The 15901-nt window shown below is 55.2% G+C and overlaps 1 protein-coding gene across 2 annotated transcripts; it reads right to left on the bottom strand.

The window, feature by feature from the left end:
* Positions 1 to 401: 401 nt before the first annotated feature.
* ZMYM3 (zinc finger MYM-type containing 3) lies at positions 402 to 14759 on the bottom strand. 2 transcript variants are annotated; one of them, XM_069540308.1, is made up of 25 exons: positions 14658 to 14759; positions 13216 to 13901; positions 12189 to 12232; positions 11793 to 11865; positions 11069 to 11363; positions 10658 to 10835; positions 10086 to 10304; positions 9643 to 9793; positions 9294 to 9409; positions 9040 to 9126; positions 8762 to 8912; positions 8337 to 8509; positions 7969 to 8134; positions 7222 to 7319; positions 6977 to 7139; positions 6588 to 6700; positions 6273 to 6447; positions 5942 to 6088; positions 5390 to 5493; positions 4892 to 5060; positions 4455 to 4606; positions 3746 to 3860; positions 2904 to 3158; positions 1997 to 2114; positions 402 to 1880 (listed from the first exon to the last, which is right to left on the bottom strand). In XM_069540308.1, exons 2-25 carry the CDS (start codon positions 13880 to 13882, stop codon positions 1688 to 1690), a joined length of 4122 nt encoding a protein of 1373 aa, XP_069396409.1. In that variant the 5' UTR covers positions 13883 to 13901; positions 14658 to 14759; the 3' UTR covers positions 402 to 1687. The 2 variants fall into 2 exon arrangements, with proteins under 2 accessions (XP_069396409.1, XP_069396410.1); XM_069540309.1 differs by having other exon boundaries at positions 11793 to 11859.
* Positions 14760 to 15901: the final 1142 nt, after the last annotated feature.

Below are 15901 nucleotides of genomic sequence, written 5' to 3'. Positions count from 1 at the left end.
TCTCCCATAGCACTAGGTATTTATTTCATTCTGCCGGTCTTGCAACTAACTGTGCACCGTTCTGTCTCCCCTCTAGCCCGGGAGCCTGCTGGGGATAGGATCCCGGTCTAGTTAATCTCTGTCTTCTCTGAAACATGGAATCTAGGTCCTTAAACATAGTAGGTCCTTAATAGACAGCTGCTGAATAAATTTTTCCCTTAAGTGTTTGGAAATTTGTTATAACAAGGCCCATACTCCTAGTGGGGCCGTTCAGTGAGCTGGGTAAAAATGATTCTCAACCTGTGGTGGGATACCTCACTTCTTTATACCTTGAGAGATCTGAAGTGGTCCAGCATTGCTCCTCTATATCCCTCACCTCTCCATACACTGCTCTCCCTCCCCCAGTGAAGGCAAAAGACAATTTTAACTCTTTATTTGAAACAAACAATTCCAGAGACAGAAGGTTAGTCGTGACAACAGCTTCTCACTACAACACAAGGGCGGGCATGGCTCACTGAAGGGACAGGCCAGGCGCCTCAGAACAATATATACAATTTAAACAGTGGCTAAACTGGTGACAGTTATAAAAACACAAAAAGGAGGCGGGGGAACAGCAAAGCCAACAGGGAAAGAACTGGGTACCCCCTTTGCCAGGTGCTAAGAGTTTTCTGGAACTACAGAGGCAAGATGGGGAAGAGAGGAGATGGAGGCAGTGGGGGCAGGACCCACGCCCACAGCTCCTCACCTATCCTTTGACTACAGATCCCATCCTGCATGACCCAGGGCCCCCACAGGCTTGGCCTGGCTCTCACGATGGGGGAAGAACAAGAGTGGGGAACCCAGCCCCAACCCAAGTCACAAGGTAGTTTTTGCCTTGGGAACTCTGTCCACTGAACTAAAGGGAAGCAGTTACAGAAGGGGGCTAAGCATGTTGACACCATGGCTCATGCCAACCTAAGATGGCAGAGAGAGACAAACACATAAACCAAGGGGACAGGAGTCTGCTCCCCATACTTAAAGAGTCATTCTCTGCCTTTGAGGGAAAGAAAGCATTTGGAAGATTTTTTTTAATCGCAGCACCAAGGGTTGATGCTTGCAGGGGTGGAGAGGGGGAACAAGGTGGCGAGGAGGTTCCAACCACCAGTTATCTCATGGGAGGGGAAGAGTGCCTAAGCTCTGTGTTTTAGGTAAATGGTCCCCTCGTTACTTTCATGCTTTCTCTCGTATCTTTCATACAAGACCCTTTAGCTTGGTACCGGGGAAGAGTAGAGAAGGGGGTGGGCACAGGGCAGAGAAGGCAGCTGGGTTCTTCCCTTGGCCAAACCTAGGAACAAGGGCCTTTACCTATGTGGGATGGGTCAGGAAACCCAAAGCCAACAGGATCACCAGAGCCATTAACACTCCACCCAGAGTCTGGCCCCAGGAGAAGGGGTTTACTCTGAAACATAAAGAAAATGGCCTAGCTGGTTTTTGCCCATCACTGGGAGACCAGTCCCTCAGTACAGAGAACTGGGGCCCTGCGGTTGTCAAGTGGTTTGGGAGAAGACAAAAGCCAGGGATTCCTAGGGAAGGCAGGGAATGGATGAGTAGAAAAGGGCAGTCAGGGCCCTTCAGAATGAGTAGCATTGGTTCCTGGGCCAATCGCCCTGTGGGACGCGGCCACGGGACAGACATTGGTGTGAAAGATGGATCCGGGAAGCATGTGGGCTTAGTCCAGGTCTTCCTCCCCGGGACGACCCAGCTCCTCATAAATCTCACGCACAGCCAGAATACGATTGAGCATGCTCTCCAACATGCTGCGGTCCATGGGGATCACAGAATACCAGAGAGGTGACTCGGCGATGCAGGACCGCTCAGGTTGCAGGTAGAACACATCGTTGCGAGTCCGGAGGCTTTCGGGACTGCAATGGTAGGGGTGGGGGTGGGGCGGGAGGACAGAGATCAGTTCCTGGGCGAAGTAGAGCCTGTGGGTCCCCCCGCCCCCGCTAATGCCATTCCTGCGAACCTGCCAACTCACCATTTTGAGAGATAGAATTCATAGAACTTGACAGGGCAGCGGAGGGGATTCATGCGGTTCTCACGCTGCTCTAAGATGGGGGCTTCGTCTTCTCTCTTCCGTTTCCCAGGACCGGTGTCTGTGAAGGAGACGAATGAACCAGACTCCTTAAAAGTGCAGTCTCAACGAGGCACCTCCAAGAGCACAGTCTAGGGCACAGGGGGAAGGCCTCAGGACACAAAACAGTCTCATGGAGAAATAAAGGCAGAAGAAGAGTCTGTCAGTCTCTCTGTACCAACCCAACGCTCTGCAGGGTGTTGCTCTGCAGTGTACCCTGGTTTTCATTGCTAAAGTCTCCATCATCTTCCCCAAGTTGATTTCCTGAAGAGGTGATCTCAGAAGTTACACGGAAAAACTGACAAAACGACCCTACTGCAAGATTGGGGTTGCCTTCTGGGATAAACAGCGATGGCCCCAGCCCCTGGCACACTAGTCCTGGTAGAGGCTCAGGTTCAGAAGGGACCTTGGGAACTGATTCCAGGGCCAGAATGGAAACCAAGGTGCTGTGGCAGTTATGCCCACTAGCAAAGAGCGATGGAAAGGCTGTCATTCACTCTTGTCAACTTTTCCCCTCAGCCAAACACACCTAACAGTTTCCCACCTGTCCAACACCCAACCCCCCAGCCCCAAAAGTAAACTGCCCTGAAATGAGGAAAAGTGGGAAACAGGCAGCTTGGTGACCTCCTATTTATGCAATAGCCACTGCCCATCGGATTGAAGGACTGGCTGTTTTCATCTTTTCTGCAAACCCAGGAACGGAAGGATAGAGAAGCTAGGGGCAATGGAGAGGGCCAACCTGGTGGCACAGTGGGGCACGGAAGGGGAAAGTAGAGAGGGGGGAAAAGCAAAGGAGGGGGCAGCTTCGTACCTCGCCCTTTCCTCTGGCGGACAGGGGCGTAGTAGCGGATGCTCACCACCTTGGTGGTGCCCCGAGGGGTGGTACACTTGCGGGACTGCCGCACCACGTTGGTGAAGGAGAGCTGCATGTGTTCCTCAGCCGTCTGCAGCCCAAAAAACTTAGTGTTGAAGAACATGAGGGTGTTGAGAAGGACAAAGGGCGAGTAGACCCCCAGCTGCTTACACTCCCAGAGGTGCTCTTCCTCCACTCGGGAGAACACCGTATCTGCAATGGGCAAGGGGGAGAGGCTGGTCAGGAGGGATTGACTACACAAACCCAACCACTTCTGCTCCCACATGTCCGGCTCACAAGCACTGGGCATGCCAGACTCATTCGGTGAGGGACCATTGCACGTAAAACCCTGACGCCTCGCTATACTGCACAGGAGGGCTGGATTTTGGGGTTTGTTTTGGTTCGGTATTGGGTGGGGGGTTTTGGGGGGGGATATTATTTTTTAACAGTTTCCACCTGCATTCAGAGCTTTGCTCACCATCCTCAGGTTACAGGCAGGTCGACGTAAACCTTGAGGAGCCCCACAACTTCTTCCTTTTTTTCCTTCACTTACCACTCAAACCCTGGTCACCATTTTGGGTCCCAGAGATAGCTCTTCAGACCTAAGTCTTGATCCCCTCCTTATGTTCAAGGACAGGGGCTCTGGCTCCTCTAGCTCTTAACCCTGAGGGACCCCACTACACACGTCTATGCTCAGACCCTTCTGTGAAGAGTGGCAGACCCAAGAGCCCTGGACTCAGAATGGTGCACTGGAAGAAAGGAGGAAAGGGCGGAGGGGTTGCTAAGTCCCTGTCCCTTACTGTTGGGGAGGAGTGTGGGCTGCCAGGTACTCAGAGACTTGTTGAGTTCTTGAACAAAAGTCAGGTAGTAAAGGTCCGTGAAAATGTTCACCATTCGGTTATTTTCCAACAAGTACTGGAAAAAGAAAAACAGACACACATAGAGCTAGACTCTAGGCCCTAGAGGAAAGACGATGAGACCGAAGGCCCCATGCATGGCGACCTTGACCATTAGGAGCCCATGGGAAACAGTTGCTGGATTTAGTGATCCAGAGTGGTTTTCCCCAGGTATACCTACAGCTCTGAGGAGCTGAGGCCTTGCTGGAAGAGGAGGAAGTCTGGAAGAGATGTGTCACAGCCGCTTCTTCACAAGCCCAGACCCCCTTGTCAGCTGAGGCATGGCTGACGTCTCCCAGTGGGAACCAAACATTACCCCACCACTCAGGGAACCCAGCTCTGCCCATCCCTCCCCTCCTAAAGTGAGTTTCAGGATGACAAAGGGACCCGCAGAGCAATGAAGACTGCTCCTTGGTCAAAAGTCCTGGAACACAGCTTTGATTTTAGAAGAGTATTCTCATTTCTTGTCGTGTCTAGAGTAGGAGATGAGAGGCAAGCTGCCTGTTCAAGGCAGGAAACAAGGTGAGGAACAGGGAGTGGGACAGGATCATTTCTGGTGGGACCCTGCCTGCTGTGTTAAGTGACGGCAAGTGAGGCAGGGCGCAAGGGGTACCTGTTGGATGCCAAGACACAGATAGTAGATACTGTCAGGTTCATATCGTTCACCGTTGGGTCGAGTGATTTCTCTCACAAACTGGGCCAGACCGTAGTTGAGCTCAGCAGCTGAGCAGGCCAGAATATCCTCTTTGATACGCATAGGTTTGGCTGCAGTGATACACAGTGGAGGTGGCTGGCATTAAGACAACTGCACATTAAGAATTTCCTTTAGCTCCACCATTAACCCCTTCACCCCTTAGTCACGTCCAGCTCCAGAACAAACCCACCAATTACACAAAGAGCCCTCAGCCTTGAAACCTAGATGGCATCTCCCCTTATTCTGCAACTGCTCCCCATCTTCACAGGATACCCTTAAGTGATCACAGCCTTATCACTTGTAGACATCTACAGCTGAATCACAGCTCTGCCCCTGCTCCCCGCCTGGGTACTTACGGCCAAAGCGCAGCTCATCACCCTTGCTGGTTTCTCCATTGGCGTATTTCGACTGCACCCAGCACTTCCAAGCATTGACACCATATGAATAGTTGAGTCCAGTACAGCTAGGCTGGCTGCTCATGGAGTCCCGGGAACAGCTCTCTGAAAGCACCAGCCGCTTTTGACCCTGGAGGGGAAGAGAAAGGAGGGAGTGGTGGAGGTAAGGCCAGGGCACCATGGAAGCTAGTCAGGACAGTGTTCACCACCAGGGGAGGTGGGGACTGATGAAAGAACACAGCAAGCTTCCACAGCGCAGAACCCCAGGAACAGCTCTTATAACCTCTGATGAACTGGGGAGAGAGCAGAGTTTGGCTGTACCTTAGCACTCACAGTGGTGGAAAAAGGAGGCTAGGGAAGGCGAAACTAAGGCTGCTGACTTGGCTACGAAAGCCACCCCCCACCCCGCCCTTTGAGCCTCCATCCCTCTTTTGTGGATACAGCAGCCCCAGCCCTCACCTTCCTCATGGTTCGGGGAAGGTCTTGTTCAGTAGACACGTCCTCAGGCCCTACCAGGCCACAATCAAACAGGAAATCTACGCTGGGGTTAATATCTAAAGGATCTAGAGGGGAAAGGAAGAAGAAATCAATTTTCTAAGACCTCAACCCTGTAGTCCTCCCACCCCACCCCTGCTACTTGTTCACCTGACTTGAGATGAGCCTCCCAGACAGCTTCATCGTGGTCACCAGGACAAAGCTATATACTGAGAACGTGCTCAGAGGCACATACACACAAAAACTCACAACAATGGGAACGTTCCTAGCACTACTGAACTGTAAACTTCTAAACATGGTTAAGATGGTAAATTTTATGTTATGTGTTTTACCACAATTAAAAAAACAACAACAACAAGATTCAAGCATAGAATAGTCTGCCTGTCCCGGTATCTCTGGCACCACTCCCTGTGACAGTCTTCTGTTTAGGGTCATGCTCGGGGTAACAAGGAACACTCCTTTCCTGATAGCGCAAATGCTACTGTACACAGCGGGCACGCCCTGAATCCTACTCACTTTTGGGGAAGTCCGCCTCCAAGTCTTGCCCAGGCTCATCCAACACATTGGCCATCTTGACGGCCATGGCCAGGACATCATCCCGAGCTGGCCCAAACAGGTCGCAGTCTTCCAGAAGTCCCTCTGCACTCTGGTTGCTCACGAGATCTGGGAGGCAGAGAGGTTGGCTTAGTCCCTGCAGCTCCTACTTGGCGCCCTCAACTGGCTTTCAGGGGCTGATCCCAACTATTCCCCCATCCCGCCAGGCACCGAGATCACCACTCTCCGCCCCCTTAGGCAGAGACAGACTGGCAGCACCCTGTCTCCCTCACCGCCGCTGTCCATGGCATACCACAAAGGTCAGATGAGGCCTTGTCTAACTCCTCGGCCTCTGCAATCATTTCTGCCATAGCCAGGATGTCGGCCTCCAAGGGGTTAGAAGGGATCTTCACCTTCAGCTCCTCGATGGTCTCCACAATCTTGTCTGTGCTCTCCAAGGTAGTGGGCAGGAACATAGGCACAGGCACCTGGAGGCACGAATCCCAACTAAACGCCAAGAACCATACCAGCAGATGAGAGGAACGGCTGGTGAGAGGGAGGGGGCAGGGTGGGTCTCAAGCCTGGGAGGGTAAAGGAGGCCCCCACCAGGAAGGGCAGGAAAACTTACCGGGATAGGCATTGAGAAAGGCACCGGGACTTTCTGGCAGTACAGATGCATAGGCACTGGCACAAAGATGGGCACTGGGATGGGCAGCACGATCACCTGTGGCTTCCACTCTTCTGCTGACAAAAAAGGGGTCTTCTCAGAGCGCCTGCCAGATGGGTCACATCTGACCCAGGACCTGGTGCTTGTTACCCCCGCAAAGCTCTAACACGTGCTCAGTGTCACAAAACTGCCCTTGAACCAAATGTTGAGAGACAACTCTGGGATTCTAGGACGACAATATGCAGGACGCTTCGGCCACCTAAGAAACCCCCTTGTCCAGCTCCCAGGCACAGGGCTGGAGGCCCAAGACCATGGAATACAGCCTGTGGCGTCTCGGCACCCTCACTCACCTGTCTGACTCCCTTTGGACTTCATTTCCACCTTGCAGGAGACCCCCCGATTCTGCATCAGTGGTTTACACATGGCAGCTTTGTTTTTGCGGGGTGTTGCTGGGGGCGGTGGGGGTGGAGGAGGGGTGGGAGCAGCGGGGGCTGTTCGGATCTTCACAGGGATCTGCAAAGACAAAGGAATTTTAGTGCTGCTGACTACGGTACCCTCCTCTGAGACCATCCTACCCCCTGGCTTTTGCCCTGACCTTGCCCAGATTCCCATTTTCCTCTGAGGTCTTTACAGTGTTGCTGTTCTCCACTTTGGTCTGAGAGGGTGTCTGGGGCTTCGCCTCAGAAGACTGACCTGTAGATCAAAGCAAACGAAAGCTCTCAGCTGAGGCACTAGCTCTCCATTTTCCTCACCCCTGCTCCAGGAGAGCTTCATTAAGAGAACACCAAATACGAATGGGAAGTCTCAAATTTTCCCTCCACCCCCGCCCCCAGGTCTAGTCTTCTCTAGGTCCCAGCAATAGTGGCCAAAAAGATTCTTTGCTCCTGGATGCCAAGGATGAAAAATAGTGTCCCCCCAATGACCCATAATTTAAGGCCTTCCATTTAGATGGCCCTCAGGAGTTTAGTACCCCTGGAGTGCGGAGGGGCCAGGGTAACATTCTAGAAACAACAGCCTTCACTCTCACTAAAGGCAGAGCTTATGCCAACACTTCCTTCTCTCTTAAAACTAACCACAGCCCCCATATGCCCCACCCTACCTGGGCAGGTACCCATTCCCTACAATAAATCCTTTATAGAAAATCAGTAGGATCTAACTCTCAGAACCTTGAAACGAGACTCCTCTAGTACCTCTACAGTCCGGAAGCTGAAAGAGAATGCAGTACCAGGACCTCTGGCCAGGGATGAGGTGAAAGCGGGAGAGGAAGAAGAAAGGGGCCAGGCCCAGGATCAGAAGAGTCCAGGCCAGTTCTAACAGACTGTGCCCCCTGCCCAGGACTCACTGTTCAGGAGGCTCTCGGGCCCACTCTGGGTATCCAGGTTGGGTTGGTTCTGCTGGCTGTAGAAACGTAGCAGACATTGTTGGTTGCAGAAATGACGGATCTGCCCACGCCAGTGGATGGTCTCCAGCAGCTTCCCCTGGCGCTTACAGGCATGGCACCGGGCAGCCTGAGGGTGTCAACAGGATGGTCAGACCTGCCTCCCTAAAATGTGCTGGGCCCTTTGCCCTGGGATAAGCCGTGCTGCTCCCCTTGGAGGCTGGGTAAGCCGGAGCCCCCTCCCTGGAGATCAGCCCACACCCTGATGGCAGCACAAGAGCCCATGCTCCCTGCCACCTTTTCCCTCCTTTGTAACGTGCTGCCCCCCTTACCTTGCAGTACCACAGCAGGTACTTGCTCTTACAGTCCTCGCTGCAGAAGTCCCAGGTGCTGCCGTCCAGTTGCTCGGTGACTCCGCGCTGGCAGGTCTGGGAGCAGTAAGTACAAGTGATACAACACAATCCCAGCTTCTTAGTGAAGTCCTGTTTGTACAGCAGCACACAGCCTGGAAAGGGGGCAAGAGGGAAGAGTCCAGAGACGCAGAAATCTCCATGGCCGTGAGACCCAACCTTTTCAAGGCGGTGCACCTGAAACCTCTAACAACCTCCCGTGCCCAAAGCCTGGGGACAGACGGGGTAGAGCATCCTGAGCAGAAGGCCCTGGCCCCGCAGACCACACTGCAAGCCCTCCTTACTTAATCTGCCATTCTCCCCAGCTGTGAGGTACAGAGCCCTCTGCCCCTTCCCCATCTCCTTACCTTCGCTGCAGAAGCTCTTCTCCACCCCACTGAATCGGAGCTTCTCATGCAGGAGTTTCTCCTGCCGGCAGTGCTCACACTGGGACACCACACCCCGAAGACGCTTGAAGTCCTCACAGCAATCACGGCAGCAGAACTGGAACACCTGGTCCTGGGACAGGGGCACAGGGCGGGGAGGACAGGGCTGTGACATCTGGACCTGGCGAGAGCCAAGTGGAAGGACCCCTTCAGACAGATGTCTCTGTGTAGCGAGATGTGGGTGGGGGTGGGGATCTTACCTGCCAGTCCAAGACCTCAGGCTTGCCACTGAAGAGGCTGTGGCAGTAGTGACAGCTCAGGTGAATGCCCCCCTCGGGGCTTGTGCGCTGGAGGGAAGGAAGACAAGTAAGGGAGGGGCAAGATGTGTGTGGTGGGCGGGTAGGGGTAGGGGAAGTCAGGCTTGTTCTTTGCTCTGCCCAGGCCTACCTACCCCAAATCTCATACCCTCTCTACGTCGCCACACCCTTTATCCCTGGTCCAGGGTTTGGAGTACCTGGAACTTGGTCCAGCAGCTGGGGCTGCAGAACTGGTAGACTGTGCGATCAACCTTGTTGTAGTAACAGGGGTCAGAGAGGCTGCGGCGGCAGAAGCTGCAGGGTCGGGGAGGGCCTGGGGCATAGAGAGAAAAGGAGAGAGAGAAAGAGAGAGAGAGAAAGAGAGAGAGAGAGAAAGAGAGAGAGAGCACACAGAAGGTGTAAGGCAGTGCAGAGATGGAACAGGAAATCCACGGGAAGATGTGGTTGGGGCTGAAGTCGGGCAGCAGGGGTTACTTTAGAAGAAGGGAGTATGGGAGGTGGAAGGAAGGCCAGCAGGGGTCTCAGAGAAGAGGGCTTTGCACCTACCAGTGAGCCCTGCCTGCTTCACTTTGTAAGAGGTGGTACAGCACAGGGAACAGAACAAGCTGGTCTTGCCATTACGGTCCACATGGGATAGCATCTCAAAGTTCTTACACAGGGTCTTGCACCAGACACATGGGTACACCCGTGTGTTTTTCTGTGAGGATGGGGAAGGAGAGGCTGAGGCTGGATTTGTCCCTTCACTTTTATTTTTTTAAATTTTTAAAACATGAAATATTTCAGGCATACAAAAAAAGTATAGATGATGAGATAACAAAGACCTGTGTATCCACCAGCCAGCTTCAAAAATAAAACATAACAGATACAATTGAAACCCCCTTTATTCGTTTTATTTCTCCCAGCCCTCGACCCATCAGGCACCTTTATTTCTCACCCAAGGACCGCACCCCCTTCCACAGCCCTCTAATGCACTACTCCCTCGGCCCCACCTTCTTGTACGCCCCCAAGCAGGTTGTGTTGCAGAACCGCTTTTGTTGGCCCTCGTGGAAGAGGAGCTCGGGGCCAGGGCTCCCGGTCTTGGTGTAGATGTAAGCCCCACACTGGTCACAACAGTTGGTTTTCAGTCCCTTGTTGGCCCGGAATTTGGAGAAGCAAGAGTCGCTGCAGAGCCGGTGCACCACGCTGCCATTGCTGACCTCGTGCAGGACCTGCCACATACACACACACACATACCCTGAGCTAGGGCCTGGCCACCACCACCCACCCTAGTGCAAGGACGGCCCGCCCCGCCTCACCCTAGACCTTCACAGCAGACAGTGGGCCCAGGGACCCCCCAACCTGCACATCGGGCTGCCGACTTGATGGTGAGGTCCTGGGAGGCAAGGAAGGCCAGCTGCACACATCCTGGAGAAGCTCTATCCTTGAATACGCTCCCTCACGATGGCTGCTACCCCTCCCCACTCCCCTCTTCCACAGGGCCTGGCCCCTGCAGCCCCAGGATTGCAGGGGCAGCTCAGGGCTGGCCAGGCTCTGTAAATTAGCCCCCATCGAGCTTCCTCACCTCTCCAGTCTTCTGGCATATACTGCAGCGAGTGGCATCGGCGGGATCCCCAGACTGGGGGATTGGGCGCTGCTGCTGGGCCTCATACAGAGAGAGACAGACAGACGTGCAGAACTCATGGAAGGAGCCTCCTGAACCAGTCTGCGCCACAACTGAGTCCTTGGTGTTCCAGATCTCCCTGGAGGTGGGGACAGGTTTGCACATTCACTCAGTACCACCCTCTCATTTCATCAGCCTCCACCCCCCTCCTCTGGGATCAATGACCACAGAACCAAAATACTCTCGGACCCCCTCCCTAAATCACCTCTCTCCCAGTTCCACTTTGCTAGGTTCTTGCTAACATAGTCTCTGTCTCACCCTTTACTCCCAGCCCGATCCCTGCCCTCCCCACAGCCCGGGACCCTCACGTACTTCTTGCAGAAGGTACAGGTCTTTTTGCCGGAGGGCTTCTTGGAGAAGGTGGTGAGACAGGATGAAGAGCAGAAGAGCTGTGGCAGCCCCTTGCGCTGGTAGGCCGTCTGGCCCTTCTGCAGTGGTGTCCGGCAGTGGGCACAAGTCATCTTGGTGCCTACCGCTGAGCGCCCAGTCCTCTGTGCCACGCTTGAACGTAGGGACATGCGAGGAGAGCGCCGGGGCCGGAATGGCACAAAGTCCTCATCGTTGGGGTCATCTACCATGGCATCAGAATCCTCATCTGACACTGGAACTGAGGAAGAGGGGGGAGGGGCGGGGAGAAAAGGCTGAGGGACCAGGCCTCCAGCCATCACCTGACCAACAGGTAGCTCAGCTGATCCTGGGATCCCCAATCCCTGTAGTTCTTGGCTTTATACCCCGCCCCTATTACATTGGAATCTCAAGCCACCCGGTGTCACTCTCCCTTAGTTACTCTGTAACCTCCCAGGGAGGGGAAGGAAGGGATCCAAGTGAGAAGATTCAGGGACAGGGATGGCAGAGCTGAAACAGGAAACTCCATTCTCACTGCTCTTGTTTTCAATTTCCCCCACTGCCCCTGGTTCCCATGCCAACCCAGAGCAGAGACAGGCGCTTTGCACTCTGCAGAGTGCGGCACTACAGGAGCCCTGAGATCCGTGGCCGCCACATCCCACTGGGTCACACTTCCTCAAGGCCTACTCACTGCTCTCAGTGGAATCCACAACCTCAGGTTTTGGAGGCTCTACTCTTCTAACGCGCTCGCTTCTCTTCTGCACCTTGGAAACATGGGGAGGGGAGGAAAGCTGACACCAGGGCCAGGCTAAAGGGCCAGCTGCACTAGTACAGGGTTTGGGGGGGGGTACAGAAATAGGAGGGGGAAGGGAGAGTAGGGACCCTTGGCCCTGCCCTTAGGAGGAGGGGAGAAAAGGAGGCTGGACCTTCTCCTTAAGAAGCAATAGACACAAGCACTCCCTCCCTCCTCCTAACTCTCCTCACACACACCCTCCACAGAGCAACATCTGGGAGGGAAAATGAAGGGTCTGTCCTTCCCAGAGCTACAGGGGGAACCAGACTCCTTCCAATCCCCTCCCCCCCTCACCCTCTCAGGCGGCTTCTCACTTGCCTTCCCAGTCAGGCCATCTCCTGCAAAGGAAGCAGAAAGCAACCTAAATCTTGAGCCTGCCTTCACCACCCCCTCCCTGGCCCAACCCCCACCTCCATTCCTGGGGAAGAACTTACTCAAAACTGAAAGGGAAAACTCGAGTGCCTGTGGCTTCTTGGGGCCCCTCTCAGGGTTACCTTGAGCTCTGCACTAAGGAGGGGGGGCGGCGCGCAGCTATTCTCCATGAAAAAAATCCTACCTTCCCACCAGCTTTCTGTCCCAATCATTGGGAGTTAAGGAAATACAAGTAACACACCTTTCATCAAGCATTTATAGTTTATCAACAAAAACAAATGCAACCACCCAAAGGTAGCAAGGGAAAAAGGAAGCATTAATGTATGGGGAGGTTCCCCTGGACTCAGGTGGTTATATAAGCCCTAAGACCCTGGTCACAGCCTGGAAGAGGCACAACACTAGGCAGAATTGGGGAGAAATGAGAGCCTCTCAAGTCTAGGCTGGCCCTCCCCTATCAGAGACACAATCCTAGGCCCTGCATGTCTACCATTCCTCTGAAATCACTATGCACTTGGTGGCTCCAGAGCCTAGTTATCATTCATCAAACCCAGAAACCCCAGTCTCATCTAGAACAAAACAGCTAGAAAGATCTTAGAACCAAGAAGCCTGGTGTCCTCCCCAAATCCCGAAGGAAGGAGGACCCTGGTACCAAAAGCCCACTGGGGGAAGAAAAAGGGAACCTCTGCCACCGAACCCAGTCTTCTCAACTCACCCCCTGAAAACTCACTCCTATTTCTCCTCCACAGCCACTGAGCTCCCCCTACCCCTACTTTCCTTAACCTTCTTCACCACACCCCCACTCCTCCTTCCAAACTCCCAACTCCTCCATACACATCCCTACGCTTATCTCTCCACCCTCCTCCCACAACTTCTTCCCCAAACACACAGCCACCCTCCTTACCCCCACCCTCTCCCCATCCTTGATTTTCCAGCTGATCAGGCAACCTACCTGGCAAGGAAGGGTGTGCAGGGGGGCTAGGGCCCCCAGGTTTAGTCTGAGAACTGTTGATTCCATCCCCCAGAGTCTCTCCCACTGAAGGGCTGGGGGGGCCATTTGGGCTCTGTGGCTGCCCTTGGGGAAGCTCCTCCTCCTGCCCAGGGGAGCCCCTTCGCCCTGTAGCTATGGAGGTGGTCTCCTCCTCTTCAATATGTGGGGACTGCAAGGTTATTGGAGAATCTGGAGCCAAAGGCTCTAGTAGCCCCTCAGGTGAAGAGGGATTTGCCCCAGCCCCTGGGTCAGGTGGCACCACCTCAGGGGTCTGGCCCCCTGGTCCAGGCTCTAGGGTCTGATCTCCTGCATCCCATGCAAGGGTCCCCTCAGGACCATGGTCCACCTCTGGGGGGGAGGGGGCTTTATAGAGCAGCCCTCCCAGCCCCAGCAGCTCAGTGGCTCCATCCAGGACTCCAGGGTCTTTTTCCAGGCCAGCAGGGGTATCAAGCAGGTCCAGGGTTCCTGAGGATGGAGAAGGGCCAGGGGGGACCCATCCTCGAGTTGGGGCAGTCTGGGATTCCAGTAGATCCTCTCCAAATTCCATGTCAACTGGAAGGTCTCCAGCCAGGGGCTTCTCTGGCAGGGTCAACGGGTCAAACGGACTGGGGAAATCACTGGGGTCCATGAGGATGACTGGATATAGGCTGTAGGTTAGGGGTAGAAAAGAGGACAGAAGAGGTGGTCTTCGCCAGAATTCCTTCTTATATAGGCTCTGGGACACACCCCATCATCCACTTGGATTTCTCTTGAATCGCCCCCACCACAACAGACAAGCATTTCCACAGGCTTTAGTGCAAATGACCACTCCCCCCACCAACATACAGCGCCCCCTGTGGGGAGAGGCGTTCCCCGCCCTGGCCCTGTGCCCCACTCGCCAGGCAGTCCGTCGTTCCACCCGCCCGCCTAGCCCCCGCCACCCCACTGCAACTCCCAGTTCCCCTCCCCCCTCACCTTTCACTCCCCCCCACAACGCGGGCTGAACGCCCCCTTAGAGTCTCCCAGGGCCGCTGCCAACAGGAGCCTTTCCCGCCCCCGCGTTCTCAGTTTCTATCCCCTCCCCTCTCTCCTAGAGACCCCCAGTTGCCCAGTCTTTACCCACCCTGTCTGGCCCCACCCCCCCTCCCCGCGTTGCATGGTCCTCCCTCAGCCCTTCCCTCGCCCCCACAAACTGCCCTTCCTAACCCCTCCCCCCCCCGTTACCTTTCAGGGTCGCCCACTTCCTCAGCCCAGTCCCCCTTTCCTATTGCTCCCCCAGTCCTCCTTCTCCTGTTGCCCACCCCCCACCTCAGGCATTTACAGGAAGACATTTTGGAGCTACGATCTCTCCTTAGACCCCCCTCCCGGCTACTGCGAGAACCCGCCTGCAGGTTCGGTTCGGCTTTATCAGGCTCGACCCCTACCTGCGGCAGGGTTAGTGTAAAGGCTACAAGCCTAGAACTGCAGACAGCGACGGCCCCGCGCTCCTTCTCCACCTCCCTCCCTAGCAGCCGGGACAGGGGTCGCGGCCCCTTTAAATGGCAGCGCCGCTCACAGCGCCCAGCGCTCTGCACCAGGCGGGCGGGCGGCGCCAGCAACCAACCCCATTGGCTGGCTCGAGGAGGGGGCTCGCGAGACAGCGCCGGCCCCCGGCGCGAGACTCCCAGCCCAGTGGATGCCTGGAAATTGTGGAGTGGAACCTCGGCACTGGAGATGGAGCTTGAGCCCCCGCCCGGGGCCCCGTTAGTTGAGGAGGAAAAGCTAGCCTCCGGAGCTTGGAAGCCCGCCCCCGGGGAAGGCGGCACCCCCTCTCCACCAAAGGGCCGAGTACACTAACCCACAAAAAACAGATCTACGCACCTGCTTCCCTTACCTGGGTTGAGAGTCTGGCCCCCGTCAACACCCGTGCCCGCCCTACCTCCTGGAGCCCACTCTACCCGTGATCCCCTCCTCTCATTCAAATGGTTCCCGGTCCCCTCCCCCTCCCCGTGTCTCTCTCTGCTTCCCACTCGTGTTCAACCCCCCGGCGTCCGCCCCCCTCAACAGTCCCTACCTACGCCATGCCGCAGGCGCCTGCCAAGATTACCCTCCCCCCCAACCCCACCTCTCCGGGGCCCGCCCCCTGGGCGACTGTTGGGGTAATGAGTGACAGCGAAGGGTGGGGGGAGGCAGTGACCCAACCCTCACGTGCCCCTCCTCCCCTTGTCTGCAGCCTCGGGCCCCCCTAACCATTCTGAGACTCAGAGTTGTGGGGTGTCTTAAGCCTGGTCTCCAGCCACCCAGGGCGAGTTAAATGGCTCTGGCTCAGTGACAACGCCTATGCAGTAACCGTTACTGCCTGATGACCCCAAAACCAGGTCCTGCAAAGACATTCCCCCACTCCTTCCACGGTCTTAGGGTAAGTTCTGAGATCTTCTCCCTGAGTCTTCGCGCAGGAGCCCCCAGCGTTATCTCTTCAGTAGTTTTCCTCACCGATGCCGACAGCTCTCCTTCCTCCTTTCTCTGTCTCTCTGTCTCTGTCTCCCTCCCTCCCTCTTTCTGTCCTTGTCCCTCTCTCTCTCCCCCCCCCCACTCTGGCGCGCACTCTCTCTCTCCCGGTCTCTTTTTGTCTCGTCTCTGTCTCTCAGGCTCTCTTAGGCACGAGCACGCACGCGCGTGCGCACACACA

This window comes from Delphinus delphis, chromosome X, assembly GCF_949987515.2.
Source record: "Delphinus delphis chromosome X, mDelDel1.2, whole genome shotgun sequence".
Taxonomy (NCBI): domain Eukaryota; kingdom Metazoa; phylum Chordata; class Mammalia; order Artiodactyla; family Delphinidae; genus Delphinus; species Delphinus delphis.
Note: the sequence above shows the minus strand (reverse complement) of the source record. Positions and strands in the feature narration are given on the sequence as shown.

Bases quoted from the DNA above. Each gene is read 5' to 3' on its own strand.
- ZMYM3 (XM_069540308.1), bottom strand. From the start codon at position 13,882: ATGGACCCCAGTGATTTCCCCAGTCCGTTTGACCCGTTGACCCTGCCA. The intron at 5,494-5,941 runs GTGAGTAGGATT...TTTCCCCTCTAG, and splicing joins GGAGGCGGACTTCCCCAAAA to ATCCTTTAGATATTAACCCC. The intron at 2,115-2,903 runs GTACGAAGCTGC...TCTCCTTCACAG, and splicing joins CCGCCAGAGGAAAGGGCGAG to ACACCGGTCCTGGGAAACGG.